The 27,304-nt window shown below is 35.5% G+C and overlaps 1 protein-coding gene across 4 annotated transcripts in view; it reads right to left on the bottom strand.

The window, feature by feature from the left end:
• ULK4 (unc-51 like kinase 4) overlaps positions 1 to 25,588 on the bottom strand; it is a 220,806-nt gene extending 195,218 nt beyond the window's left edge. For 2 of the 4 annotated variants that reach the window (XR_011337663.1, XM_069859965.1), the window contains exons 1-15: positions 25,412 to 25,550; positions 23,337 to 23,436; positions 21,030 to 21,169; positions 19,513 to 19,675; positions 16,820 to 16,921; positions 15,900 to 15,983; positions 15,163 to 15,238; positions 14,447 to 14,542; positions 12,542 to 12,663; positions 12,342 to 12,411; positions 9,800 to 9,899; positions 9,209 to 9,313; positions 7,155 to 7,215; positions 4,612 to 4,793; positions 2,061 to 2,107 (exon numbers count right to left, since the gene is read on the bottom strand). Coding sequence is in view for 3 of the 4 variants with exons in the window: in XM_069859965.1 (XP_069716066.1) it covers positions 2,061 to 2,107; positions 4,612 to 4,793; positions 7,155 to 7,215; positions 9,209 to 9,313; positions 9,800 to 9,899; positions 12,342 to 12,411; positions 12,542 to 12,663; positions 14,447 to 14,542; positions 15,163 to 15,238; positions 15,900 to 15,983; positions 16,820 to 16,921; positions 19,513 to 19,675; positions 21,030 to 21,169; positions 23,337 to 23,436; positions 25,412 to 25,549 (1,586 nt within the window). In the remaining variant the exon portion in view is untranslated. Of the gene's footprint in view, positions 1 to 2,060; positions 2,108 to 4,611; positions 4,794 to 7,154; positions 7,216 to 9,208; positions 9,314 to 9,799; positions 9,900 to 12,341; positions 12,412 to 12,541; positions 12,664 to 14,446; positions 14,543 to 15,162; positions 15,239 to 15,899; positions 15,984 to 16,819; positions 16,922 to 19,512; positions 19,676 to 21,029; positions 21,170 to 23,336; positions 23,437 to 25,411 lie in introns of all 4 variants that reach the window. The other 2 variants (XM_069859966.1, XM_069859967.1) reach the window with 1 other exon arrangement.
• Positions 25,589 to 27,304: the final 1,716 nt, after the last annotated feature.

Raw genomic sequence — 27,304 nt, 5'->3', positions numbered from 1 at the left:
TATTTACAGCTCACATTTTCTACTGGTTTCTATTTAATTTGCACCATCAAACTATTATGGTATTTCAGCTCAATTCAGTAATAAATTAACGAATAAAGACATTAGCACTGAAGACTGAAGATTCTTTAGCTGGTTTTAGTCTTAGTAACGAGCCATGTTCATATTTCATTTTCTTCTAACACAAAAACCCCTGTAGATCATTTTAAACTTTTCAGTATAGCTGACAAAATAGATATTAAATCTGTATCAGCAAAACAGTTTTAAATGTTTCATAGAAAAAAATTGGAATAATAAAATCAAGATTTAGGAAACAAACAGCAGAGGGCACTATCACACTGAAATATTTCTGACAGGCATTTAAACCAAAGCTACCACTACGGTTATTTCACAACTATTACAGCATAGACTTGGTATATTCAGTGATTTTCAGTAGTACTATTTGATACACTACATCATATAACTTCTAGATAAAATTTTAGAGATTTTCTGTAATGCTTGGTCCCATGTAATAGCAACATATTATTTCATAGAATCATAGAATAACCAGCTTGGAAAAGACCCACTGGATCATCGAGTCCAACCATTCCTATCAAACACTAAACCATGCCCCTTAGCAACTCGTCCACCCGTGCCTTAAACACCTCCAGGGAAGGTGACTCAACCACCTCCCTGGGCAGCCTGTTCCAGCTCCCAATGACCCTTTCTGTGAAGAATTTTTTCCTAATGTCCAGCCTAAACCTCCCCTGGTGGACCTTGAGGCCATGTCCTGTCCCCTGTCACTTGGGAGAAGAGGCCAGCTCCCTCCTCTCTACAACCTCCTTTCAGGTAGTTATAGAGAGCAATGAGGTCTCCCCTCAGCCTCCTCTTCTCCAGGCTAAACAACCCCAGCTCCCTCAGCCGTTCCTCATAAGGCCTGTTCTCCAGCCCCTTCACCAGCTTTGTTGCTCTTCTCTGGACTCTCTCCAGAGCCTCAACATCCTTCTTGTGGTGAGGGGCCCAGAAATCAACACAGGATTCAAGGAGTTGTCTCACCAGTGCCGAGTACAGAGGGAGAATAACCTCCCTGGACCTGCTGGTCACACCGTTTCTGATACAAGCCAAGATGCCATTGGCCTTCTTGGCCACCTGGGCACACTGCCGGCTCATGTTCAGTCGCTGTCAACCAACACCCCCAGGTCCCTCTCCTCCAGGCAGCTTTCTAGACAGACTTCTCCTAGTCTGTAGCACTGCACAGGGTTGTTGTGCCCCAAGTGCAGGACCCGGCATTTGGCCTTGTTAAACCTCATGCCATTGGACTCTGCCCAGCGATCCAGCCTGTTCAGATCCCTTTGCAGAGCCTCCCGACCCTCCAGCAGATCGACACTTCCACCCAGCTTAGTGTCATCCGCAAACTTGCTAAGGGTGCACTCGATGCCTTCATCCAGGTCATTGATAAAGACATTGAACAGGGCTGGACCCAGCACTGAGCCCTGGGGAACCCCACTTGTCACTGGCCTCCAGCTGGATTTCACACCATTTCCCACCACTCTCTGGGCCCGGCCATCCAACCAGTTTTCCACCCAGGAGAGTGTGCGCCTGTCCAGCCCAGAGGCTGACAGTTTCTCAAGCAGAACGCTGTGAGAAACTGTGTCAAAGGCTTTGCTGAAGTCCAGGAAGACCACATCCACAGCCTTTCCCTCATCCAGTAGCCGGGTCACTTTGTCATAGAAGGCGATCAGGTTAGTCTGGCAAGACCTGCCTTTTGTGAACCCATGTTGACTGGGCCTGATCACCCGGTTCTCTTGCATGTGCTTCATGATAGCACTCAAGATCACTTGCTCCATGACTTTCCCTGGCACTGAGGTCAGACTGACAGGCCTGTAGTTTTCTGCGTCCTGCCTACGACCCTTCTTGTAGATGTCCCAAAAATTCAATGTTATATATTGCAATCGTACTGCCAGCCAGATACCCAAGCAGTCCAGCAGGTTAACATACTCCACAAATACTTGTTAAGTAATATCTTTAAAATTCACTGATAATTCTATATTTGAACAAATTAATTTAAAATAATTACTACTTACATATCCCAGTTGGTGGCTGCACGCAGCTGCTGTATCAATATAGGAAACTACAGTTTAAAGAAGATAAATAAACATTAGTTATTTTCAATTATCTGTCTCAATGACAAAAAAATCATTATTTCAGTAATTTCATTAAAATGTGTTTTGATAACATTTGCAAAAAGTATTATCATAGACAAATACTGTAGATATTGTCAAAATGTTGATAAAAAGAGGGTAAAAATACAATTTCTTGCTATATTCTTGCCTTAAACTAAACTGCTAAGTATATATCAGTGTGCTAAAAAAATAAAACATGAGATTTTTATTCATTTTGAATACTACCATGCAGAAGAAAAAATTCTGATACTTTCACCTACAAACATAGAGATCATCATATAGTATTATCCAAGAATTATTTCATAAATGAGATTTATTATGATAGAATTTAAAAAAATATTTGGCAAATACTAGAATAATGAATGGACTGTTAACATACAAACAGCCACTTAAGAACCAAACTTCACGAGTACTAATTTCTGAAATGTTCTGTTAAGTGGTAATTCAGTTATGGGATTATTGCTTCCCCAGATTTTACAGTGATAATGCAATACACCTTCCATCAATTTTGTTTCCTGCTTTTACAAGAATTCTATGGTATAAGACCTACCATTGTTTCCAATTAGAATGTTCTTCATTGAATTTTTCTAGCATGCAATTTTGCCCTTATCATCTCTATATCCAATGATGACATGTGTCAAAATATGACTTGGTTGCATTTGAATAAACGTGGGATAATGAGGTAGTTCACATTTTATTAAATAAATTGAAAAGCACACATCTCAGGATAGCTTCTGCGATGCTTTTACATAATGGGAAAAATAACTCTCTTTTCTACACATGCAATGCTCTAAGAAACACATTAAACCTTTCCTCTATGGATCATCGAATCATAGAATCACCAAGTTGGAAAAGAACTTTGAGATCATCAAGTCCAACCATACCTGTCCACTAATAAACAATGTCCCTAACTAATTCACCTACCTGTCTTTTAAACAACTCCAGGGATGATGACTCAATCACCTCCCTTGGCAACCTGTTCCAGTGCCTGATAACCCATTCAGTGAAGAATCTTGTCCTAATGTCCAATCTGAACCTCCCCTTGCACAGCTTGAAGCCATTCCCTTTCATCCTATCATCTACCACCTGGGCAAAGAGACCAATACCCACCTCTCTCCAACCTCCTTTCAGGAAGTTGTAAGACAGTGATAAGGTCTTCCCTCAGCCTCCTCTTCTCTAGGCTAAACAACCCCAGTTCCCTCAGCCACTTCTCCAGCCCATTCACCAGCTTCGTTGCTCTTCACTGGACACGCTCCAGGACCTCAGTGTCTTTCTTGTAGTGACAGGCCCAAAACTGAACACAATATTGAAGGTGCAGCCTCACCAGTGCTGAGTACAGGGGCAGAATCACTTCCCTGGTCCTGCTGGCCCCGCTGTTTCTGATCCAAGCCAGATGCTGTTGTCTTTCTTGGCCACCTGGGAACACTGCTGGCTCGTGTTCAGTCAGCTGTTGACCAACACCCCCAGGTCTTTCTCTGCCAGGCAGCTTTTCAGCTACTGTTCCCTAAGCGTGTAGCGCTGCATGAGGTTGTAGCGTCCCAGCTGCAGGACTCTGCACTTGGCCTTGTTAAACCTCATCCCATTGGCCTCAGCCCAGTTGTCCAGCCTGTTCAGATCCCTTTGCAGAGCCTCCCTAAGCTCAAACAGATCGACACTTGCTCCCATCTCAGTGTGATCTGTGAACTTGCTACGGGTGCACTCAATCCCTTCATCCAGGTCATTGATAAAGACATTGAACAGAACTGGATCCAGCACTGAGTTCTGGGGATACCACTTGTGACCGTCCTCCTGCTGGATTTAACTCCATTAAGAACAATTCTACATCCACTGCCTTTCCCTCATCCTTGAAGCAGGTCACCTTGTCATAGAAGGCAATACTAGATGATACTAGTGAAATTGTTTGTCTAGTAGAAAATGGTTCTTGAAAGGTGAAACCATCATTTAAACACACACTAAAACAGACTCTTCAGAAAGCATGCTCAATCTTTGAAACAGTGCTTAATGAAAGTTTTACTGTTCGTTCTCCAGAAAGTGTTTTCTTGCTATTTTTACAGACAGATGGACAAATAAAATTGATTTAACAATTCAAACATGAATGTTCAGACACGAATTTTCTTCAGTCTTCTCTGTTGCTTAATGATTTACAAAGACTAACATTTCATCCTATGTCATTTCACACACTCCATCAAGGTCAGTTTTTACCCCAACATTTTTACTAATACGGCAAATCTACATGTAAATGTATCTGAAATCTAAGAAAGAGAATCAGTTTCCCTCAGCTGCTTTTAAAAACCTGACATGGAATTCAGTAATTTTTTTCATTATTTTGTACTTTGCCATATTATTTTTGCCAGTACACAATGATTTCGTGATATACAACAAAAAACAGCTGATTTTGCTACAATGACAAGTATGTAAACCATGTTAATTCCTTCAAAACTTCATTATTTACCAGCTGAGAGCTTATCAGCCTGCTTGCAACTTCTCTGTGTACAGCTACAGTACACAGATAATGCAGTAAATTCAGTTTTGAACGAGATGATCCTGTATTCTTCTCGGTGGAATCAAGCAGTGAACATATTCGTCGCAGGAAATCATTCCAGTCCATGTCTTTCATAGAAGATAATTTCTCAGCTAACCATGAAAAGCAAACAAGTAGTTAAAGATAATGGATCTTTGATGGTGTTTTAACACGCTAGAAAGTAACACCAACATGAATAAATAAGTTCCAAACTTTGAATCTAATTATAATTTTAGAACTTAAAATATTAAACAAATATGTTACAATTCATGTCTGAGGATTACAGAAATCAAAAAAAAAGAATCAAAAAGATAAACAAAGTATAAGATGGCAGCAGCAAAAAGCCTCAAAATATTTTTGAAAGCATAACCCTTCTAAGTCCTTGGACTTCACTTAAGTAAATATTTATTTCTGTTATGTTTAGGAAAGGTAGTAGTTGTCCTTAATCATTCATAATTCTTAATAAGAAAGTGCCATTTCATTAGAGTAAATTTTAGGCAAAACCTAATGAAAGCCAGTGAAATATCCACAGAATCAATAAACTATAAAAGTGTACATAGATGACTTCAAGAAGAACACAAAGATGTCAGGTCACTAAGACTATTAATATAAATTATGTAGCTCAAATTTTCAGACTTCATTATCATTCTCAATGGATAACTTCCCTTTAGCAGCCATACATACCTCTTGTTTGGTTAGTTACTTGTTAACAACTTATCTGCCATCCTGATATGCTCCAGTACAGAATACTAAGAGCATGTCTTCTGTCTTTTACTCCAATTTTACATTTAAGTAACAACATCTACTAATGACATAACTATAATTTACATTAGTAGAGGTGAAAATAGCTTGGGATTTCAGATATTTATCTTAATTTTTCAATACCATCTTTAATAATTATTGACAAAGAGAATCAAATTCAATATCTTCAAAAATAATCCAAAAGTTATCCAGAAAGAAGCTACAACCCTGAAAGCGTCACAACCACAAAAAAACACTGACTCATATTAAATAAATACAGACAGCAACAGTTAGACATGTCAGAACATCAGTCTGATAATTTAGCTACATAAATGCAATACGAAATAAAATATCACCCCCTTAGGCATTTGAATCTGATCATTTTTGTCTAGAATGTTAACAAAACTAAAAATCATAGAATCATAAGATCATAGAATGGTTTGTGTTGGAAGGGACCTTAAAGATCATCCAGTTCCAACCCCCCTGCCATGGGCAGGGACACCTCCCACTATATCAGGCTGCTCAGGGCCCCATCCAACCTGGCTTTGAACACCTCCAGGGATGGGGCAGCCACAGCTTCCCTGGGCAACCTGTGCCAGTGTCTCACCACTCACATTGTATAGAATTTCTTCCTAACCTCTAAACCTTCCCTCCTCCAATTTAGAGCCATTCGCTTTCATCCTATCACTCCACGCCCTTGTAAAAATGTCCCTCCCCAGCTTTCTTGTAGTCCCTTTCAGGTATTGGAAGGCTGTTACATGGTCTCCCCAGAGTCTTCTCTTCTCCAGGCTGAACAACCCCAACTCTCTCAGCCTGCCCCAATAGCAGAGGCGCTCCAGCCCTCTTATCATCTTTGTGGCCCTCCTTCCTTCTTACACTGGGAACTACAGAACTGGACACAATACTCCAGGTAGGAAATACTTTCTGTTACTGCAGTGTTGACTGGGAGACTGGGGAACGTTGTGTTCTTTCCAACTACAAAATTTCTTCAACAAATTCTCTCTCCAAAATACATACTTTATAGAAACGGAACAGGAACATTTATGTTTAGGATGAGGTGATGTGTGAATTCTAAATGGACTACATGTCTGGCTAACATCCCTCTTCAGGCACAATAAAATGTAGTAATACTTCCTTAAATAGAATAGAGGAAATTTTCCAGGGGAAGAAATGTTACAGTCATGACAGTGAGCTGTCTTTTGTTTTCAGAAATAACAGCAGCCTTTCTAGACATTAAAATCAATAACAGAAACCCAAATCCCAAACAACTCCACACTATCCTCTGGGACATGATTCCCATAACATTTTTTGATTAAAGGTGGGACTGGCAAGGCTGCCTAGTGTTACAGCTGATCAACACTGCACATTTTAAGATCCTGTTTTTATTTGCTTCTCTGCCTTTGTCAAATTTTAATCTATTTCACTGAACTCACTGAATATTTCAGTTAAAGTACCTCTGTTGTTTACAAAAAATAACACAGGAAAAAAATGCTACTTATCCCACACTAAAACCATATAACTACACTAAAAACATATAACTGTTAGTACTTGAAAAGTCTACTCAAAATTGGTCTAGCTAAAAGCATTACAAATGTGACTTCAGTATCAGAAAAGTTACGAGTTCTTCAATTGTGATAGCTCATTGTGTACAAAGGGAGAGTATAGGTCTTGTGATAGCGAGTTACTCAATCATATGCAGAATTTAAGTTTCAGCAACTTCAGCAGATCCATACCTGAATATGATGGTATATGTAAAGTTTTCAAGTCAAATTTAACTGGCACTTGCTTCATTATCTGCAAAATAAACAAGCATTTTACAACTACTTTAAGTGCATTTCTGGAAATCTGTAAGTTGTTGTACATGAAAACTCAAAGATGCAAAAAATATACAGGATGGGTGTACAAATCACTTCTTGTTACTGAGGCATTTTTCATTGTTTTCTGATATGTATTTCTTCTAAGCAGATACTTGAGATTTAACTCAATTAACTTAATGTAATTAAATTGTTAATACTTCCATTTAAGTTATATTGGTTTTAATGGGAATACAAAATAAAAGGATTTTTTCAGTATACATTCTTCTCTTGATTATATGAGGGAAAATACTTGCATTTGGGTTTCAAAAGGTACAGAAAGGTACAGTAAATACATATATTTATATATCAGATCATTCTAGAATATAAAAAGTCATATTATCACCGACTAATAATTCGTAAGGTATTAAATTTTTTCTCCACAACACATAATTTTCTTATACATTGTGAAACTGGACGACTGATCAGCAACTAAATATTTGAGTTTGATTTTCAGTAACTAAAGCATACAAAAAGGACAACCATATACAGGAATTTAGCCTTTGACAGTGAAGTCTAGGTGTAACTAAGGAGTTATTTTCTAAAAAAGGTCTTCAATTCCACAGATCCGCAGAACACAGAGAATTTTATGATATAAGCTGACATTTTAGCTTTTCAAATTCTGCCAGCATCTAGTAAATCCCTTTCCAGGAGATTAAATTGCAAGCTCCTCAGCTTTACCAGGTGTCAGTATCATCCAGTAGTCTGAAGATTGCCAAGTATGCAATGACTCTGATTACATGTTCCTGGAATTCAGTGGGCTATTTTGCATTAATTCTGAGTGTGATAAGGAGATTAATCTCCATGTGCACATTAGTATGTGCACTTACCCTTAATCTCATCTCCTGTACTTGTAGTAAGAAAAGAAGCAATGAAGGGCTAAGGCTTCACAGCAGAGCACTGAGACAGAATGGAGAATTTACAGACGTGGCATCAAATGCATCATTACCTTGGAAATTCTCCACTAGAAATCATGTGCCCCACCCCAAACACATTCCAACAGTACTGTAGGGGAGTTATTTAGGCTGTGTAAGATTTATAATTTTTCAGAGTGTTAGGAATTCCATTAGAACAAGCAAATAAAAAGATAGCTATACTGAAATAATACAGCAACTAAAGGCTGTAAGGCTTTCCTAAAGAGCTAAATGCTCACTTCCAATGAAAAAACGTTGCAGTCCCTGCATCTGCCATTTATCAATTTGAAAAAATTATTTCATTTTTTTTTGCACAGAAATAAAAGGAAGACTAAAGGGGCTCTTGCCTATCATTTCTTTTACCAATACTACACATGTGCCAGTACCTGCACATTATGTTATTATTGCAGTGCAGAGCTCTGATTCTTTTTTGGTCTTCCCCTTGCTGTCACACAAGTGGCTCTCTATGCTCAAGAGTCTCATCACAAACCATTATTCCATTATAATCCATATTACAGAAATTAGATGGACAGGTCTTGGAACTTTGGGTCTTCTTTCCCAAAGGAAATATGTTCATATTTATTAGAAACATTACCATGTCTAAAGTTTTGCTATTCTGTAAAGATATAACTCCTAGTCTAGAAGGCTCCATTGATGGCCTTGCTTTGAGTATATCAAAACACACTCAGTTTTGTGTTCACTTGGGTAATACATAGCAAAACAAACTATCAGAAAACAAATAAACGAAACGCACTGAACACAGCATTTAGTAGTTACTATTTCTTGTAAGGCATTATTTACTACTAGTATTCAGTCCCAAAATAACTCAGTTCTCTAAATTAGCAACACAATAGGATTATAAAAGACTGCCAAAAAATTGTATGAAGGCTTGCCAGATGATTGGGTGGAACTGCTTTAAAATGAGAATTATAAAATACAGGAAAGCAGTTTCACCCTGATTTATCTGCAAAAATAGCCTCACCCACAAGTTCCTGAATCTTATGTTCTATTTTGCAGTACCTTTGGATTGTCAATGACTGGTGTTATGATAAGATCAGATTCAGTGTAAATGAGCTCTTTCAATGTAGACTCCATATCTTGCTGACTTGAGCACATATTTTTAGCCTATAACAAGAATGAAGTTTTCTTAAAAAACTGTTTTGCACAAAAAAAGAAAGTTCATGTTTGTTCTCAAAATATTTCATTTCAACATTATACCACACAGTTTTGCCATATACATATTCTAAATTACTTTTTATTTATGTAGAAGCAGACAGGAGGAACTAAAACTTACAGTACAGAAACATTTTGGAAGAAAAAAGTATTAGGTACAAAAAACTTGCCACATAAGTTTAAAAAAGTAGACTAAGAAGAAAGAAGATAGCATTACGCCTTTTAGTCAGAGGCGGAAAAAGTGGATCAAGCCTCTTGCTTAACTTCTATACCTGAAGTTTTGCAAATATTTTTTTTAAATAACTTTCACATCATAGGAATAGCTTTCCTGTTATAATTAAGAAAGCATGGAGAAAAAAGGTGACTGTGTCACAGACTCCAGGCTAAAATTGTAATAATAAAGATACCACCATCCCTTAATATTATTTTTTAACTTACCTTTTTCAAGTATGAATCTCTTTGTGTAGAATTTTGGACTGGAGCAGTAGTAGCATAGCTTACTTCTATAGCAATGCTAGTTCTAGGAGTCGGACGGGAACTTAAACAACAAAAAAAAAGGGGAAAAGAACCCAGAGAGTATAGATTAATTTCACCGCAAACTACATTTTTTGTTGTTCTTATGAAATTTGCATGCCACACAGTAAACTTCCAAAGCTGACAAACACAAATGATGTAATGCCTGCTCCACCAAGTAAACATCAACTTCTTGTCTTTAAATGTGTCCTGACAAAATTAGGATTTGTTTGTCAGCTAGAAATGGGGAAGACTGGGTGGGGTTTTCTTTGGGGTTTTTTTGGTTTGTTTGTGGTTTTTGGTTGTTTGGTTTGGTTTTTTTTAAAGTAACGTAATTTGGTTGTTTTCTCACTCATAGTCAGTTCTCCAAATCAGATGCTAAACCCTTATTATCTTGACTCCTAATAACAAAAAACATATGAAGAGAATTAACTTGATCAAAAATTGCAATTTATTTCATGTTATTCTCTTCTGACTGCCAGCTCCTGGATAGGTAATTGGAACTTAGAATTCTCTGATTCCCATGTAGGAATGTAAACTATGTTTTCTTTTCAGTTTTTCTTTTAAAAAGATCATTTGCTAATTAGAAAATTAAGAGAGGAGAGCACAGAACACTACAAATTTGCAGTCTTCATACAGCTGATAGTGAACTTTTTTTTTTTTTTGTAGTGTACATTAATTTGAAGTGTTCAAAATCAACTTTAGAATTATTAAAATTGGCAGGTCAGGAAACTAATTTAATCAACAACTACAAATTAATGTGTTTTCTTGATTAGCAGAATTTAAGAAAACATTTAGTGTTCAGCTGTTTATTAGAAAAGGCAAGTAAATTAAAAAACCAAACACCAAACAAAATTAAAGATATTCATGAAAATCAATGATCAAATGAATAACATTCGTTCTTATCCTTAATTGGTCAAAAAGCCATCATCTATCTGTTTTCAACAGAAACAAATTTAAAAGGCACAATGAGGAGGTGCCAAAATACTCTCTACCAGCTAGATAAAACTACATAAAATGTCCTAATTCCTATGCTACAAAATGCATCAGGATATGGTTGGCAGTTTAAGCAGTCTTATTTATTAAACCAAAAAAAGGTATGATTTCTAGCTAGGAGGCTGAACAAATTACACTATGCTTCAAAACATGTAGATCTGCTACATACACTTTTTTCCAGACCTAACTTGTTTTCATACGTGCTTGACAGACAGGAAATCTTTCCTACTTTCCTAGTTCTCAGCTAGTTTCTCAATTTAAAACAAGACAAGTGATCACTGAATTGAGATAGTTGAAATTAGTGAGATCTATTCCCTTTGCACATGTAGAAGATTCAACTGCTGTCACAACCTGATCAACAGCTTTAGCAACTAAGTAAATTCTGGTGCCAAGTGCCAGCTTGGCAGCTTCCTTTCACTTTAATGTTTTAAAACTTGAGCAGGTAACACATGTTGCTGTGAGAAATTAAATCATTCAAGCAAAAAGAATTTCTGAAAAGAAAAAATTTTAAAAACCTCCACCGTATTACATTTCAAATTTCATATTAAAATGTATTAAAAAAATGTACTTATGATAAAATATGTTGTTCTTAAAAATACTTTTTTTTCCCGTACTCTCATTCCTGACATAATTTGGATTACATGTTGTTATACCAAGCATTTGTAATGCCATTGCAGCCTTTCTTCTCAGCATATTCCTAAAGCAAACAACAAATGCCATTTTAAATTACTAATAGTATGGTTTTAGCTGTAATGGAAGAAGTTGTAAACAAGATGAGAAGTAATACTTTTATTAAAGTCAACTGAAATAACTGGAAAAGTAGACACGCTATTGTGCGGAACAGCTCTATTTCAGGTTGCGCAAGAAGCTTGGAAGAGTATTTAATTTTAAACTAGAATATTTCTACTTGACAAATACAAGAACAAAATGTATTTACTGAATAATCTTCTTGGCTTGAAAGCTAGTGCAAAGTTTCAGAATCAGGCCTCAACTGAAAAAAACCACCGTTAAACCAATGACTATTTTTTATTTAATACCTTAGTGGATTGTTCCAATAGCTTATGATGAATAGCTGCAGGCAGAATTTATTAGTGGACCATAAGCTGAATGTTTATTCTTGTGTATTTAAAGTAAGCATATTCAAAACATATTCTTAGCTATACAAAGAAAATAGTAAAGAAAGTTCTAAATAAATTCTTCTGTTTAGACAGACAAGTAAGAAATGAAAAGCCTACTTCCAAAAGCAAGTGTAATAAAGCCATAAAAGCATTGGTTTAACTGCACACATTGCTTCCGCAGCTCCTCAAAGGTATCTTAATATTACACTGGTGATAGAAAATTCAAAAGGAGACACACTAACACAGTGTTACAAACAGAACAATAAAACATCTGAAGAGGCAAGGAAGAGAAAAAAAAAAACAAACATAAAGTGTTTTCAGGGGTTTTATAATTGTTCTTTAGGTATTCATACCTGAGAAGAAATATTGACTCATTTGATTCACCATCAACTGCATTTTTGGGGCGCAATCCAGTTTGAGTTTCTACTGAAAAGAGGACATAAACTTGCATTCAGAAGTTAAGGATAAGTAAAACATAGCGAATCACCTAGGTAAAACTGACAATGTCCACAGCGCACACAATAATTCAAAATAACATAATGAATAATATTACCTATTTTGAAAGAATTGCTTGATAGCTTATTTGCAGTTGAGGATGACAGGTTATCTAGTTTTTTACAAGTATCCACTAGCTCTTTGGCTCTCCAAGACACAGACAAGGCTGTTTGTTCACTGCTGTTTAACAAAAGATATTAATTACATAGATTAAAAAAAAAAATAGCGGTATCATAGGCATTATTTGTTGCAATTTTTAGCATACAATTTAGCTGTCATTCCCTAGATTAGCATACTACTGTAATATGTGCTACATAGATTTTATATTAGTAATAGCAGTGATGAAAAATAAGTTTACAGCAAATGACTTGGAGAATATTAAAAATTCTCTAGCTTCCTCAGCAGAAATTGCATGAAAGAAACTAGAAAAGGTTAACTATTACCTCACAATACTAGAGTTATAAAGAAATATTAAAGGCTCTAGAGACCATTCAGCCTTCACAGGAAAAAGTAATAAATATATTTCTAACAATGAAGCCTGTAGCCAAGATTAAGATCAATAAAAACTACCTTTTCTTTGGCTTTATGATTTACGTCACTTAACTGCAAGTTTATTGATTTTGGTTGTTTGGGTTCTTTTAAATATAACCCTCTATCATTCACATGGAACTGGGTCATATAACCTGGAGACCCTTCAGGAAGATTATCAAATATTAATCAAACATAATTGTGAAGAAAACAAATACATAGGCCTCACAGTTCGCTCACAGTTGGAAAAGAAAAGGTACTGAACTCCTTTTGCATGTCAAGCCTATGCCCTACATTTGTCATATTTGTCAATTACTGCAGATCTTTCAGAGGCACTAGAAAACCCTCAAGAGTAGAGCCAAGTAACTGAATATTTCATAGGACATTCAGATTCCTCTGATTCTCTGAGTATTTCTCAAAAATAAGCACTGTGGTGGAGACTGAAATAAATCTTAAAACCTCGAATAAATTCTTACTTTGTGTTATAAACTTTAAAACTTGATTTCTTAACTGCCTTAGTGGTGAAAGTAGCAATAAAATTAAATTAAAAAGAGCTGCATCTCAAATTAGAACAGATGTTAATAATCAAAGTACTGCAGCACTACTATCAGAAATAGGTACCAACCAAGAGAGAATTTTAAAAGACAAAACACAAAAAAATTTCATCATTCTACAAGAAAAGCATTTTCCCATTAGTTCCCTAGATTGGAACCTAAAGTATCTTTCAACTGTTTAGGAGAAAAGACACTAAACATCCTAATTCAAAAATAAAACCAAAAGCCAGCAAGGTCACAGAAGTTTTGAAGAAGCCTGATTTTTCAATATTTAGAACATATTATTTGCAAAAGGTTCAGGTTTTCCTGCATATACAGCAGTGCAGAGTATTACAAATCTAGGAAAAAAAGCCATTAGATTAACGCTTTATGTCGTAAGCAAAGAATATGGGTCAGCTGCATTTGCAAGGATATAAGGCTGAATCACAATCTAAGATGCTGTACTGATAGGCTTTGTGATGCTCTAAGCCTAATGCATAAAAACAAGCTAAAAAAACTCAGTAGAGGTAAAATTGACGCATGTTTATAAAAGTCTACTAAAGCTTAATAAAGATCAAATTAATGTGCACCATTCTTATATTAAAAAATACATAAAAATAAGACACGTTAGTTCAGAACTAAGTTTTAACACATTCTATAGCCAGGAGGAAGAAGTTTGTTGAAAGCAAATAGACAGTTTAACACACTAATAGAATAATTCCTAAGCATCCAAAACTGTTCCCATAATGGTGTAAAACTCCATTCTTCAGTTATTTTACAACACAAAAAGCCTAGGTAAAATTTAATAGCAGAAAAATTTGCCAAAAAAACATAATAAAAAAATGTAAATATTCTTTCACTTAGATTTACTCTACAAGGAGTCTTCCTTGAATGTTCAGTACCTTGAGCTTGTGTCCTGGCTACCTGAAGAATCACCACCACAATGGCTAAGGGATCCTTTCCAGAACGGATGCTGCAGTATCTCTGTCCAATTCAGCCTTTTGAAAAACACCAAACAAACTGAAAAAGCAGTGGCAAAGTACAGCTCTACAGAGATTGATATCAGCTTAGGTTTTGAACCCAGCGACACTACAGAGTAATTAATCCTTTTTTTCACTTCTATTTGGTCAACAAATAAATCTTCTTATGGGATAAACTTTTTGCCCCAAACCAGAATGAATAATTCACATAACACAGACGCTAAGAATGAAGAGAACTGCATAGCCAAGCCCAACACCTAAATTATCTGAGCTCCTCTATAATAAATAATAACCTTATGTTATTTAAAAAATATAACTCTATCAGCTACAAATCAAAGCTTCATAAAACAGATTGCTCTGGAAAAGCAAAGCCATACCATTTTAAACCAATCCATCATTACAGTCAGAAAGTTATCTACTTAGCATCAGCTACAAAAATACAAAGATATACTTAATCAAAACATTAATTTTGTATATCTTCATAAAAGAATAAGCACGATTTGTTCATTTATGAGGGATTAAATGATGTTTGCATTCTTTGTGCTCTCCAACTACTATGCCTACAGTATTGGAGCTATTATTTTTTTCAGAGGAGAAAGAAGACAATGTAAATAAACATTATGTATTAGACAGTTTACCTTTTCTGAGGATATTTTTGAAGCAAGCCATCAAGCAGACTAATGAACTCAGCAGAAGGTTTGTGAAAAGCAGAACCTGTAAACAAAAGCACTTGAGAAGATAAGTAGTGGTTAGCAAAAACAACCATCACACAATGTAGACCAAATAATTATCTACAACTGATGTTAAAGTTTTATTTAACAGTAATTTAATCTGATATAATCTGAATGTATGAAGTATCCTAAATATACACCCTATGCATTTGAAAGGATCCTAAAAAAAAAAACCTCCAAAAAAATCCTGCCTGAACTAACCCAAAACAATCCCAACCCAACTATTTCCAATTGTTTACATTAACAAAGCACTCTTCAATTTTCATATAGCTATTAGCAAGAAATAAAGTGGAGTTGAAATCTACTTAAATTGAAATTACATTTTCCCCACCATAATTTTGAGACCATTGTTGCACACTATTATAGAAAAGAGGTCTCCAAAATTCTTATTCAGCTGAGAAAGGCAACTTCTGAGAGTTCAGAACCATGAAACACACTTAATCCATTTTGAAAACAAAATTTCTCTTAGAATTGAAACAAATAACAGTTTTAATTCTACAGGCCACCATTTTCACTGCATTACTATGGACTGAAAAGAGCCATTAATATTAAGTGTCTCCATGAATACTATTCATGCTCAAGTTAAATCAATACTTTCAAAGTATTACTCTGATTTGATTCATTAAACAGCAACAGAGTGTTACCCTCTGGTCTGGGTGGCAACGGATCTTCATACAAAATCCTTTCAATTAAGTCAGAAAAGCTGTCTGAGGAGAAAGGTGGCCTTCCTACAAACAAACAGAAACATATTTCACAGATAAAGCAAATTTCAAAACAGCTGTCAGGTGCAATCATATACAATGAGCTCATTATCCTATGGAAACATCCAAAGAAATAAGCATTCTCAGCCCAAGTTCTATTTGTCAAATTTTCTTGTCAATTTAAATACAAAATCTTGGATTAAATTCTTCTACCACGAAGAGCAAAAGTGATCAAGGACCGAACACGCACTAAAGATGGCTTGATGGAAGTCACCATGATAGCCCTGTATGAGTTAGCAAAGAAACAACAACAGAAGGTCTGGGCAGAGATTTCAATATCTATGTAACTATTCTGATCCAACAGATCAGCATATTAAGAATTAAGAATTCAGAAGGTTGTACTATAATTCTCTTTTGTGGTGAAATTTTCTTTCCAGCTGTAGCCCATGCTAATGTTATTTTTATGCACAGGAAACCCAAAGACTCTAGTTTTATACTAGTGAAACAGTTTTCTCTTTCAGAGGTCAAACTAAGGCACCTCAGAGTTTAATACTCAGGTTAAAACCATTGCACTTAGAATTAGAGGACTGCTATAATTTTAAATCATAGTTTTTAAGGAGTACAGGTTACTTAGCATCATGGTCAAAAGGACAACTTAATAGTATTACTTCATTTGATTATTTGATGAACTCTCTTTTTTAAAATTCTTCAAGAAAAACAAGTATATTCTTCAAGAAATGTTTAAACCTGCCTCAAGTTTTTCTATGTCTTAACTTCACTAGAAAGTTAAGAAGAATTTATGCTGGAACTACAACCTATCTTTCCATTATCACAGATGTTAAACAGATACACAAACTTACAACCTGAGAACATTTCATAAAGTAAACATCCCACGGACCACAGATCACTGGCTTTGGAGAAGTCTTCTCCCTTTATTACTTCTGGAGCTATGTATAACGGAGGGCCTACAAAATAGAGCATGTATAAGGCACTTTGATTATTCATTCCACGTTTACCCTGTTCAACATTTCAGACTTTGTCTCCACACTTCAGTGAGTTAGGAATTACCTTCATTTATTATAAGAAAACTGAGATGGATACCAAGTACAGGTATTCAAAGAAAATTCTCTCCTATATTTTCATTCAGTTATGTAGGATGATATACACTATATTGTTGTTTATTTCATTTCTATTAACCAAGCTGGCTTGTGCTACACTTTTCTAACACAGTTATTCATGCAAAATATGTTTTGATATTCCTTGACAGATTCCAGAGCCAAACAAACTGATCAGAATGGTAAACCAATATAATTTGTATGCAAGCAACAGAAATTATTGTATTACATCAGGATAGGGTTTTGTTGTTTGCTTTGTTTCAGTTTGGTTTGGTTATAACGCTATCTCAAGACATAAACCTTCACAAAATTAGAAAGCTCTATTACACAAACAAGGTAGGTAGCCAGCTGGATCACTGATCTAAACCAGTTATAGCTATTTTCACACTAAAACACTATGAAAACATCACATATCAAATTTTTGCAGCTTATTCACAAACTTCTTTTGTATTGATATAGAAAAAGAAATATACAGGTCCAATTTCTACAGTAGTTCCCTCCTAAACACTAAATTGGTTCTCAAAAATCTCTAAAAAGTTACACAAACTCAGCAAAAATATCAATTCCATAGTCCTTTAAAAAGCTTATTTTGAATTCTTTTATGACAAAAAGTGACAAAAGGTCATTAATCATACACATCAAAAAAGCTGTTCTGAAAGGCAACAGGAAACAGATTAGATTTGTATTTCTTCCTGAATAAAGACCCGGTCTTGGTCTTAGTATTTCCAGTATGGACTTTCAGCAAGAGATAGCAAAGTATTTAAAAAATTCTCTCTGTTCCCTTAAAATATTGCCAAGAATTCAGTTGTTCCTGATAACAGTAACTGTTATGACACATCATTACCTCAGAAACAGAGGTCTGTGGGATGCTCTTAGATGATGACTAATAGAAGATTCAGAAGATTAAGACCAAGTTTCTGAATTTTTCTTATTCAAATTAAAAAAACCAGTAGTTGCAGCCTACTGCATTTGCATGGATCTGTCTGTTGAAACTAAAGCACAGCAACTTTCTCATACTTTAAAAAGAAATTATCATTCTTAAGTAAAAGGTAATGAAACAGTCCAGCCTCAAACTAGAAATCACTTGAACTATTTGCATCAAAAAGGACAATGAAAGTACAGCAGTGCAGTCTCCAGTGAAAGAAGCAGCAGTTCTGTGTATACTTACTGAAATTTGTGTATACATTTGACATGAAGTGAATAGAATTTAGTCTTAGACCATGCAGTTCAGATTTTTTAAAAATCCATAAGTAGTTCCAATGCTCAATTTTTTCTGAGACAAATGGAGATTAATTTTAATTCAGTTCTTTCCTTTATCATACTTCCAATATTTGTTATTTCTTCATTCTCCAGTTACTGCTTTATAAGTGGTGCACAAAAGGTTGTAAATAAGCGATTCTTTTTGCTACTTACTTTAAGCTTTATAGCTAAAAAAAAAAAACATGGTCCTTTATCACCAGAAGTACAATTTCATCAGTTCGGAAAGCCAGTTCCACTTTGAAATATGAATATCCTAAGTTTTAGCACTCCTCTCATTTTTCTGATTCTACTACTTGTACTTAGCTGATGATATATGAAATGCATCAAGGACCAAAGGTATTTTACAGGGCTTTTTTGCTACCATAATTTTGATCAAACAACAATTAATAAAATCCAAACCAAGAATCAGTATTTTTAATAAATTAGGTCCCTTGAAACATTTCAGAGCTCATTCATATACTCAGTTTGAGTGGACTGGTGTTTGTTTGTTTGTTTGTGCTTTGTTTTTTTAATAGACAAAGAATTAAAAATATTTTATAAAATAATGAAGATGTGCTCAGGATAGACAGAGTTTATACATTTAACTGTAATATAGGGATTTGATGTCAAGTTGTAAAAAGAAACACAAAGTAATCCATTTCCAATTACATTGAATGTTTGTTGTACAGACTACAGTCTGTAATCACCCACATACGAACTTCAGTTCAAAAATAACCTGAAGCCTATTTACAAAAAGGAGGAAAGGTCAGGAATTGTTAACATGTCATACATATTATGACAGACAGAAGTATATTTTTTCCAGCTCTTAGTTACACTGGCATTATGAAACTTAGAATTATTACCATATACTCGTAAATACAGTCTCTTTTCTTTCCACTCAGTTGCAGGTCTTGCCGCCTCTGTAAGTTATGATCTCTCTGAACAATCATCCTTAAGAGCAAAATTTTGGTTTTGAGCTTATTTTAAAAATTCCCCATTTGCAGTATATATAAAACTTCCTTACAGAAAATTAGAACAGAAGAGAACTAATTATTCAGTTTCTCCAGAAATCCAGTCAGTCCCAACAGAACAAAGAACAACTCCTTTATTTCAAGTTCATTTCTCCAAATTACTTCAAACAAAGGCTTTTTCCATTCCGTGCCTCTGGTATAAGTTAATTTTGGCTTGTAAAAACATTATACCTCGAAATCTGTTTTTCAGGTGTTTTGGGGTAGTGCTTTCACTGACATCTCTTTCACCTTCTTCAGATCCAAGTAAAGCAAAAAATTGTTCCAAGTTTTCACCATCCACTTTAGCCAAGCAAAAATTATTGAGTTTCAAAGCCCCAGTGCCTTCCAAAAGAATCTAGAATAAACATAATCCAACATGAGTATCATATATTAAAACTGATGACTGCTGAAATTTCCAACACAAAATATAAAATGTATTGAAAGAAAGAGATCACTATCTCAAACCATTCAAGTACATAGAGATGATCACTATAAATGAAAAGACCGATAAGTTTTTCTTTTAAGTCAATACCAATATTATCCTTTTTCTTATAATCAAAAAATTACAGAATCTCACGATAGCAGCCGTAAAAGGTTTAATATGAACTTTTGCTTCCTCATCATTAAATCAAAATTGACAACGATGTTATTGTAGAAAAGAAAGTAAAAGTAAAATAAAACTGTGTAGGAGAACAAAAGTGCAGTAAAAAGAAACATTGTTTCACTTTAGAAAAAAAAAAAAGAAGATAGTCTTTCTAATTTTATTTAGCAGAAAATTCCAAAGATTTTGTCTAATGATCATGAGAGTTTTCTCTACGTGGTCACTGCTTATTCTTTAAAAGCTTCACAATGCCAAAAACACTGTTTGGAGAAAAAGTCCATTCAGTCAGATGGGAACAAAACAAATCTTAAAAAAACCTGTATTACTTTAGAACCTTGCTTTTTGAGTTCAAAACAGTACTTTATAGCAACATTCTTCCTTAGAAAAATACAGATGCATCTCCATTATGCTTTAATCATGCATTTTTTTACTGCTTTTGGTCCCACAAATGACAGAAACTGAGTATAGTTGTCCAAGATTTCACAGAAAATCCAGAGAAGTCAACTTGATCATTTACAGGTGAAGACTAGAACCAATTTCTGTTAAGCAAGAATTGTTGACCAGTCATTCTGGTCACTACATAAATTGAAAACAAACATGGACTTTGACAAAATTATACATAAATTACACACACACAAACTGGAAACTACATAAAGATTTGTATTTTTATGCAAGGTAATTTAAACAGCATTTGGAAACAATACAGAAGGTTATTAACAAATAAAGTTTATTTTACTTTACTCCCTCATTAGCATTTCCTATGACTTCAAAATATTCTGCAGCATGATAGCATAGTTATAATAATGAAGTTATATGTCTAAAGACAGAGAACTAAAATGCTTCTACAATTCAAACCAGTACACCAAATCAGACAGAATCTATCACATTGTATCAATTACACAACAGGGAAAGAAATAAATTAAATCATAAAATACTCAAGCTACAGACTAGGGTCTCATTGTCTTCACATAATTTGTAAAGCTCAACTGACCTCCAACCTGAGGTAAGCCTCTTCCAAACAGCAAAACAGAAATAATGATTTAAATGCTGATAGCGTACAAAGTAACATGCATTTATAGGGTCCCCTATAAATAATAATACTTCTTACCTTCCCGGGTGTCAGATCACAAAAGATAATTCCAAGTTTGTGAATATGGTATAAACCAGTAAACAAATCAACAGCAAATTCTCTCACTACATCTTCAGGTAGATGTTTATCTTGAGCAATAACAGATTCTAGAGAACCACCTGAAATATGTTTACACATAGTCAGCAAGTGCATATAAAGAAGATGCCATACAAATGATCCCCAAGGACATTACATCAGCTTCTTCAAAAGTTGGCAAGCAAAAATCATTATCAGTAAACAAAGATATTTCTTTAGATTATCCAATAGTTAGAAATTCCAAAATGTACAGAAAAAAACTAAATAGAAAAATCTATTTCCAACACTGACAAAAAAATTAATTTTGACAATAATTCAATTGAGTGCATGGCTTAAAAATTACTTTAATATTGATTTATTTTACAAAGGAAATAGAAAGGAGAAAAGAAGCCCAGAAACTGTGTCATGTTACAACATGATAGTATCCAGTGGGTTTACGTGAATTCATTAATCTGCTTCCTGCTGCATATGTTAAATGAATAAACAAATCAAGAGCAGGCTATCAGCTTATGTGAACAACTGCTAAAACTAATGACATATAACTCTCCACTGAAATCAAAGAAAATAGAGATAGTATAATTGGGTTACTTTGTGGGGTCCTGAGGTTAACAACATCTACTGTACAGTCCTTTCTTGATTCATGTGGCCCTGTCCTTTAATTTTCTTCCCATCCTCTCTCTCTTTTTATTTTAAAAGAGAAAAAGAATTTAAGAAAAAAAAAAGCCCAACAAAACTGAGACTAAACTTTCACTTCCCAGGTTTTACACACAAATCCCAGCTTCTTGGCCCAGAAAGTGTTACTCATATCTCTCCGGACTTCTCATCCTAATATGAGACTATTCTCTGTCCTTCCAAAATCACCACGCTCCTCCACTGAGTTCCAAGCAACCCCTCTTCTGTTTCTGATCAGATTACACCTACAAACCCTTCCATTAATCTTCACATATATCCTCTACCATTTCTGTCCTTCCCTGGCCTTCTCACTCACTCTCTATGCTTTTCCCCACTGACTGTTAATGTTTCTCTCTCCTTGCAAAAATCTCTCTTCTTCCCCCATCACCTACCTCCTCACAACGCACTGATTCTCAGGTATTTCAGACTTTTCCCATTTGAGCCATTCCTGTCCTAACTGTTCATAAGGCTTGGACTTCTCCTCATCTTGTTTCCTACAAACTCATTGCTCAAACAATCTTTCTCCTCCTTCTTGTCCCAGTTTCCTATCATAAACTCCACTTTCCCATCTCCTTCAAAATCCCTTTCCTCTACCTCATTTGGTCCTTTGCTACCTCTGCACCAAACATGTTCCCCTAAGACTGTGGTTTGTATTTCATAAATTATCTATAGGTTTCCCAGGTTGTTTAATATTTCTATCTTAGCCAAATCACACAGATTAAATTTAAAAAAAAAAAAGAAATTACACAAATTTCAGTCCCTGAATGAAAACAGACTGGAGAGCTTTTGAGCTTTTCATAGAAAAGGATGCAAGATCTTTTATTCCAAATCACATCATAGACTTCCCTGAGCTTTTTTCCCTTTGCTCAGTGATTTCTTTCAGAGGATAGCAAGACTAAAAGGTCTGCCATCATGGTATTCTTTGAATTATTCAACCCTGCTAAATCTTAAAGTTGTTCTTTTAGAACCAAGCCCATATTACATACTATACTAAAGAATTTTCCATCGTGTTTAATAACTGTGTTTTATAATGTGTTTTACTGGACTACATAGAGAAAAATTCCATAATATGATCAAATCCACAAAAATAAAACCAGCAAAAAAACAGCAACACAGAAGTATGCTTTAACAATATAAGTAATTTGTACATTATAACTTGATTTGTTTCTTGCTGTTTTTATTACTGTGTGCACTAAAACGAAGAATGCCAAAGCTGCCAGTTCTTAGAAAACTTTTCTCAAGTAATTTTTACTTAGCTACCCTCAAACTATTCACAATTTGGTTTTAAGTTTCCCTGATTAGCCCTACCTCTTTACCTACTAAAAACAACATTATGTCACATGAGTTAGTATTTAGCATACATATACAGTAAGCAGAGGAGAAATACTACTTCAATTTATTTCTAAAAATGTTTCCAAAAGCAGAAAAGAAAAGGATCTATTTTACCAGGATTGTCAAGTTAATAATCAGATAAATCTTAAGCTTTTTCAAAGATCTAATTATTTGTTATGGATAAACCATTATAAGAAATCTCTAACAAATACTCACTCTATAAATTATCTTTTGAGCTTCTCTTACCTGTGCACAATTCCAGTACAAGCCAGAGATGGTTGCTTGTTTCATACCATTCATGAAATGTCACTATATTCTTGTGTCTTATTTCATGAGTCAGACGAACCTAGAACAAAGTTTTTAACATACTGAGCTGCAGGGGGGAAAAAAGTGCAATACAGATGGACTTGTGGTAGGGTGAAGAGACAACATGACTTTACTCTAGATCAACTACTTGTTACCTTACCTTTTCCAGTACAGTAAAATTATTCTCCAATTCAAATATTTTAATTTCACCTATATGTTATGGAAAGACCCTACCTAACTCACCTGCTTTTAAAACTATAGGAAAAAAAATAAAGGAAATTCCCCAACCCCAAACTGTAAGCACTATTTAACCTTCCTGCATCCCTAAACCAACAGCAAACGAAATCGGATTTTGGAGTCAAACCTGCATTCCTATTTTCTTTTTCAATGAGAATGCAACAGTGAGGTGCTATGAATACAGTAAGAGGATGTAAAAAGAAATTTTTCAATCAATCTTATCAAGCAAAAGCAATCATTCAAGGGTCCCTGGAAATCTATATTTCTGTCACATGTGGCCTAATCTCTCCAATAGCCTCTGTATCTCTCTATCAGAAACCAAGGCCAAGCCCATCAGCAACACTGGTAGCGCCTCTGGGATAACATATTTAAGAATGAGAATAAAAAACTGTGGTGGAACAGCAGCCAGGAGAGAGCATTAAGAACGTGCAAGAGAAACAGCTCTGCAGACACCAAACTCGGTGAAGAAAGAGCGAGAGGAGGTGTTCCGGGCACCTGGTGAAGCTCCTGGTGAAGACCATGGTGAGGCAGACCGCCCCCTGCAGCCCATGGAGGTTAACCATGGAGCAGATATCCACCTGCAGCCCACAGAGGAGTCCACACCAGAGCAGGAGGATGTGTCTGAAGGAGGTTTTAACCCTGTGACCATCCTGGCAGGACCTGTGGAACCACAGAGAGAGAGGAGCCCATGCTGGAGTAGGGTGGCTGGCAGGACTTGTGACCCCATGGGGGACTCACACTGGAGCTGTTTGTGAAGAACAGCTGCCCATGGGAAGGACACATTTGGGAGGAGAAGTATATGGAGGACTGTCTCCCATCGGAAGGACCCTACGCTGGAGCAGGGGAAGAACACAAGAAGTCCTCCCCCTGAGGAGGAAGGAGCGGCATAGACAAAGTATGATGAACTGTCCACAACCCTCATTGCCAATCTCCCTGAGCTGCTGTAGGGGAGGTGGTAGAGAAATCAGGACTGAAGTTGAGCCCAGGAAGAAAATAGGGGTGGGGAAATAGGGGTGGAGGGGAGGTGTTCTAAGATTTGGGTTTTATTTTCATTACCCTACTCTGATTTGATTGCTAATAAATTAAATTAATTTCCCTGAGTCAAGTCTGTCAAGCCCATGACAGTAATTACCGAGTGATCTCTCCCTGTCCTTATCTCAACCCACAAGGCTTTCAATATGTTTTCTCTTCCCCGTCCAGCTGAGGAGGAGGAATGATAGAACAGCTTTGGTGGGCACCTGGCGTTCAGCCTAGGTCAACCTACCATAGAAACAAAGTTTAACTGCTGTAAAAATAAAATATTTGAAGTTACAGTTTCTTTCACAGGCAGTATTATATGCTCAAACTTTTGTCAAGTCTTTACAAACCAAAATAGATTTACCTTAAATGTTATTCCTTTAAAAAAAAATTACTTTTGATAAGCAAGAAATATATTAATTACTGGAAGGTATTATTATGACTGATAACTGATAACAAAATAAAGGAAACCACTACATGCAATTAATTGTTTTTACAAGCTCTCTGTCATATCATAGAAACAGCAAGCTTTTAAACATGGGGTTATGTGTGTAACTCAAACAATAAGAAAATTAGATGAAGAAATAAATATATCAAAGTAAGACTATTTAAAAAATAAATTCTTAATCTGAAGAAGCTGATTTAAATGATGACAAACTCAACATCGAAAAGAAAAATATGTGCTTATTTTATTACCTGTGCTACAAGGATTTTGTGAGCTCTACCTTTTCCCAGATTAGCAGGAAAAAAACATTACTTACCCAGTTTGTTATTTCAGCTCTTTTGCATTTATCAGTGCAAAGAATGGCAACAAAATTAATTGTCCCCTTTCTTCTTCCTTTATAAACAACTGTCTTATTTCCTCTTCCAATCTCCTCATACAGAATGAAGTTCTCCATACTTATGGATGCTTTACATGAAATGGATTGGAAACAAGGCATTAGTCTCATAAACAAATAAGCTTTCAAAGAAAGTGGGAGGAAGGGAAGCATTCAAATGTAATAGTCATTGGTGTGTGTGATTTACTCTCACAATTCTTAAAAACAGGGATTATATCATTTCAGTAAGATCAAACAAAAATATTTTAAAGAAGGCCTCCTCTCAAGAAATAAGACAAAAATTTTGAATAGAAGATAGCATTTTCCACTTCCAAAGCTTAACACGTTCCTGAAGTTACAGATGAGGCAGTAGCTACAAATTCTAAATATCTCATCTGCAAATAAAAATCATACCACCAAACTTGAAAGTATATGTTCCACACAAAAAAAAAAAAAAAATGCTGTCCAAATGAGAATAGTGTATATTGAAAGCCTTTCCAAATAAGATTGCCATTTCTGCCCAAGGGCACTCCAGGAAAACATGCCCCTGCAACTTTTCACAATGTAATTTAAACCTGCCACATAACTGATTTAACAACATAACTGAAAAAAACACAGGACTTTGTGACTATTGGTGTTCCTACCAGTGATAAGCTAAATGGAGCTTTACCAGTTAAAGGACTCAACATCAAGGATTTTTCATAGATAGAAACAACTCCTTGCACATAGACGCTGTGTAAATTTGTTGGTCAATGTTATACTGTGGGAATCAAGGAGTTCCACAGGATTTTAATTTATAACTGTTGGTTTTACCTGAAGAATAGTATATGCCTTAATTTACATCCTGGAACAAATGAAACAACTGTCAGTTGGTGCAAATCCAGGAAGTGGCATTTGTACATTTAAATAGTTGGATGCTTTTCATAGAAGTTGGGTTAATTCTTTTGTTCTGCAATTACTTTCCCAGAGAATACTTGGAGCAATGAGAGAACTGACAGCAAAATATTGAAGTCACTGTAATATTTATAAGAGTTCTGTGTCAGCTTTCCATCCTGCTCCTTGGCTGCTCACTGGGTTAAGAGCACAGACATGAAGAATCCCAGTACCACAATATTCAAAAAATAGGGTTTACTGCTAAATAGTCCCCAGTGACCGCCTTGTAATAAGTTTTTCCAGATCCAGGCCAACTTCACATCTGATCCCCAGTTCTTCCAACTACCAATTTAATTAATCACGAGCCATTTGAGGTTGCTTTCTCTCATTTCTACCCAGCTTCTTCCATTTTGTTTATAAAACTGTTGATTTTTTTAACAAGACCAGTTCTCAACACAGTTATCCTAAAACCACAGAAAAGCAGCATAGTGGAGAGGGTAGAACAGCAACTGGAATGATCAGCAAGGGTGGAGAGGAGGGGGTACTTAAGCAGAACAGCTGCCAAATACCTAAATCACAAACCACACACTCAGTTTCACTTCATCACTTTCATGAGACACAAAACTCCCAGAGGGACAAATCAAACACCAAGATGAACAGTAGAGAATTCCCAAGTTTTCAGACATGACTTCAGGTGAAAATACAACAAAGTGTTGAGCAGCACCAAATGACACAACAAAGTGTCTGCCACTAAAATACTGGCTCTTGCCAGAACACCAGCCAGGTGTCACACACAACTCAGATGATCCAGAATTTACAATGTACATGGGAACCTCAATTCTAGGATTTCCTTTACCAAAGATAATTATCCAAGACAGACGTTTCCTTCCAAAATATAAGGAAGAATCTCACAATTACAGTTAAAAAGCCTTGGGATTAATAATGTAAAACATTTTTATTTTA

This window comes from Phaenicophaeus curvirostris, chromosome 6 (assembly GCF_032191515.1).
Source record: "Phaenicophaeus curvirostris isolate KB17595 chromosome 6, BPBGC_Pcur_1.0, whole genome shotgun sequence".
In the NCBI taxonomy this organism is placed as follows: Eukaryota; Metazoa; Chordata; class Aves; order Cuculiformes; family Cuculidae; genus Phaenicophaeus; species Phaenicophaeus curvirostris.
The sequence above is the reverse complement of the archived record's forward strand: the minus strand, read 5'-3'. Positions and strand labels throughout refer to the sequence as shown.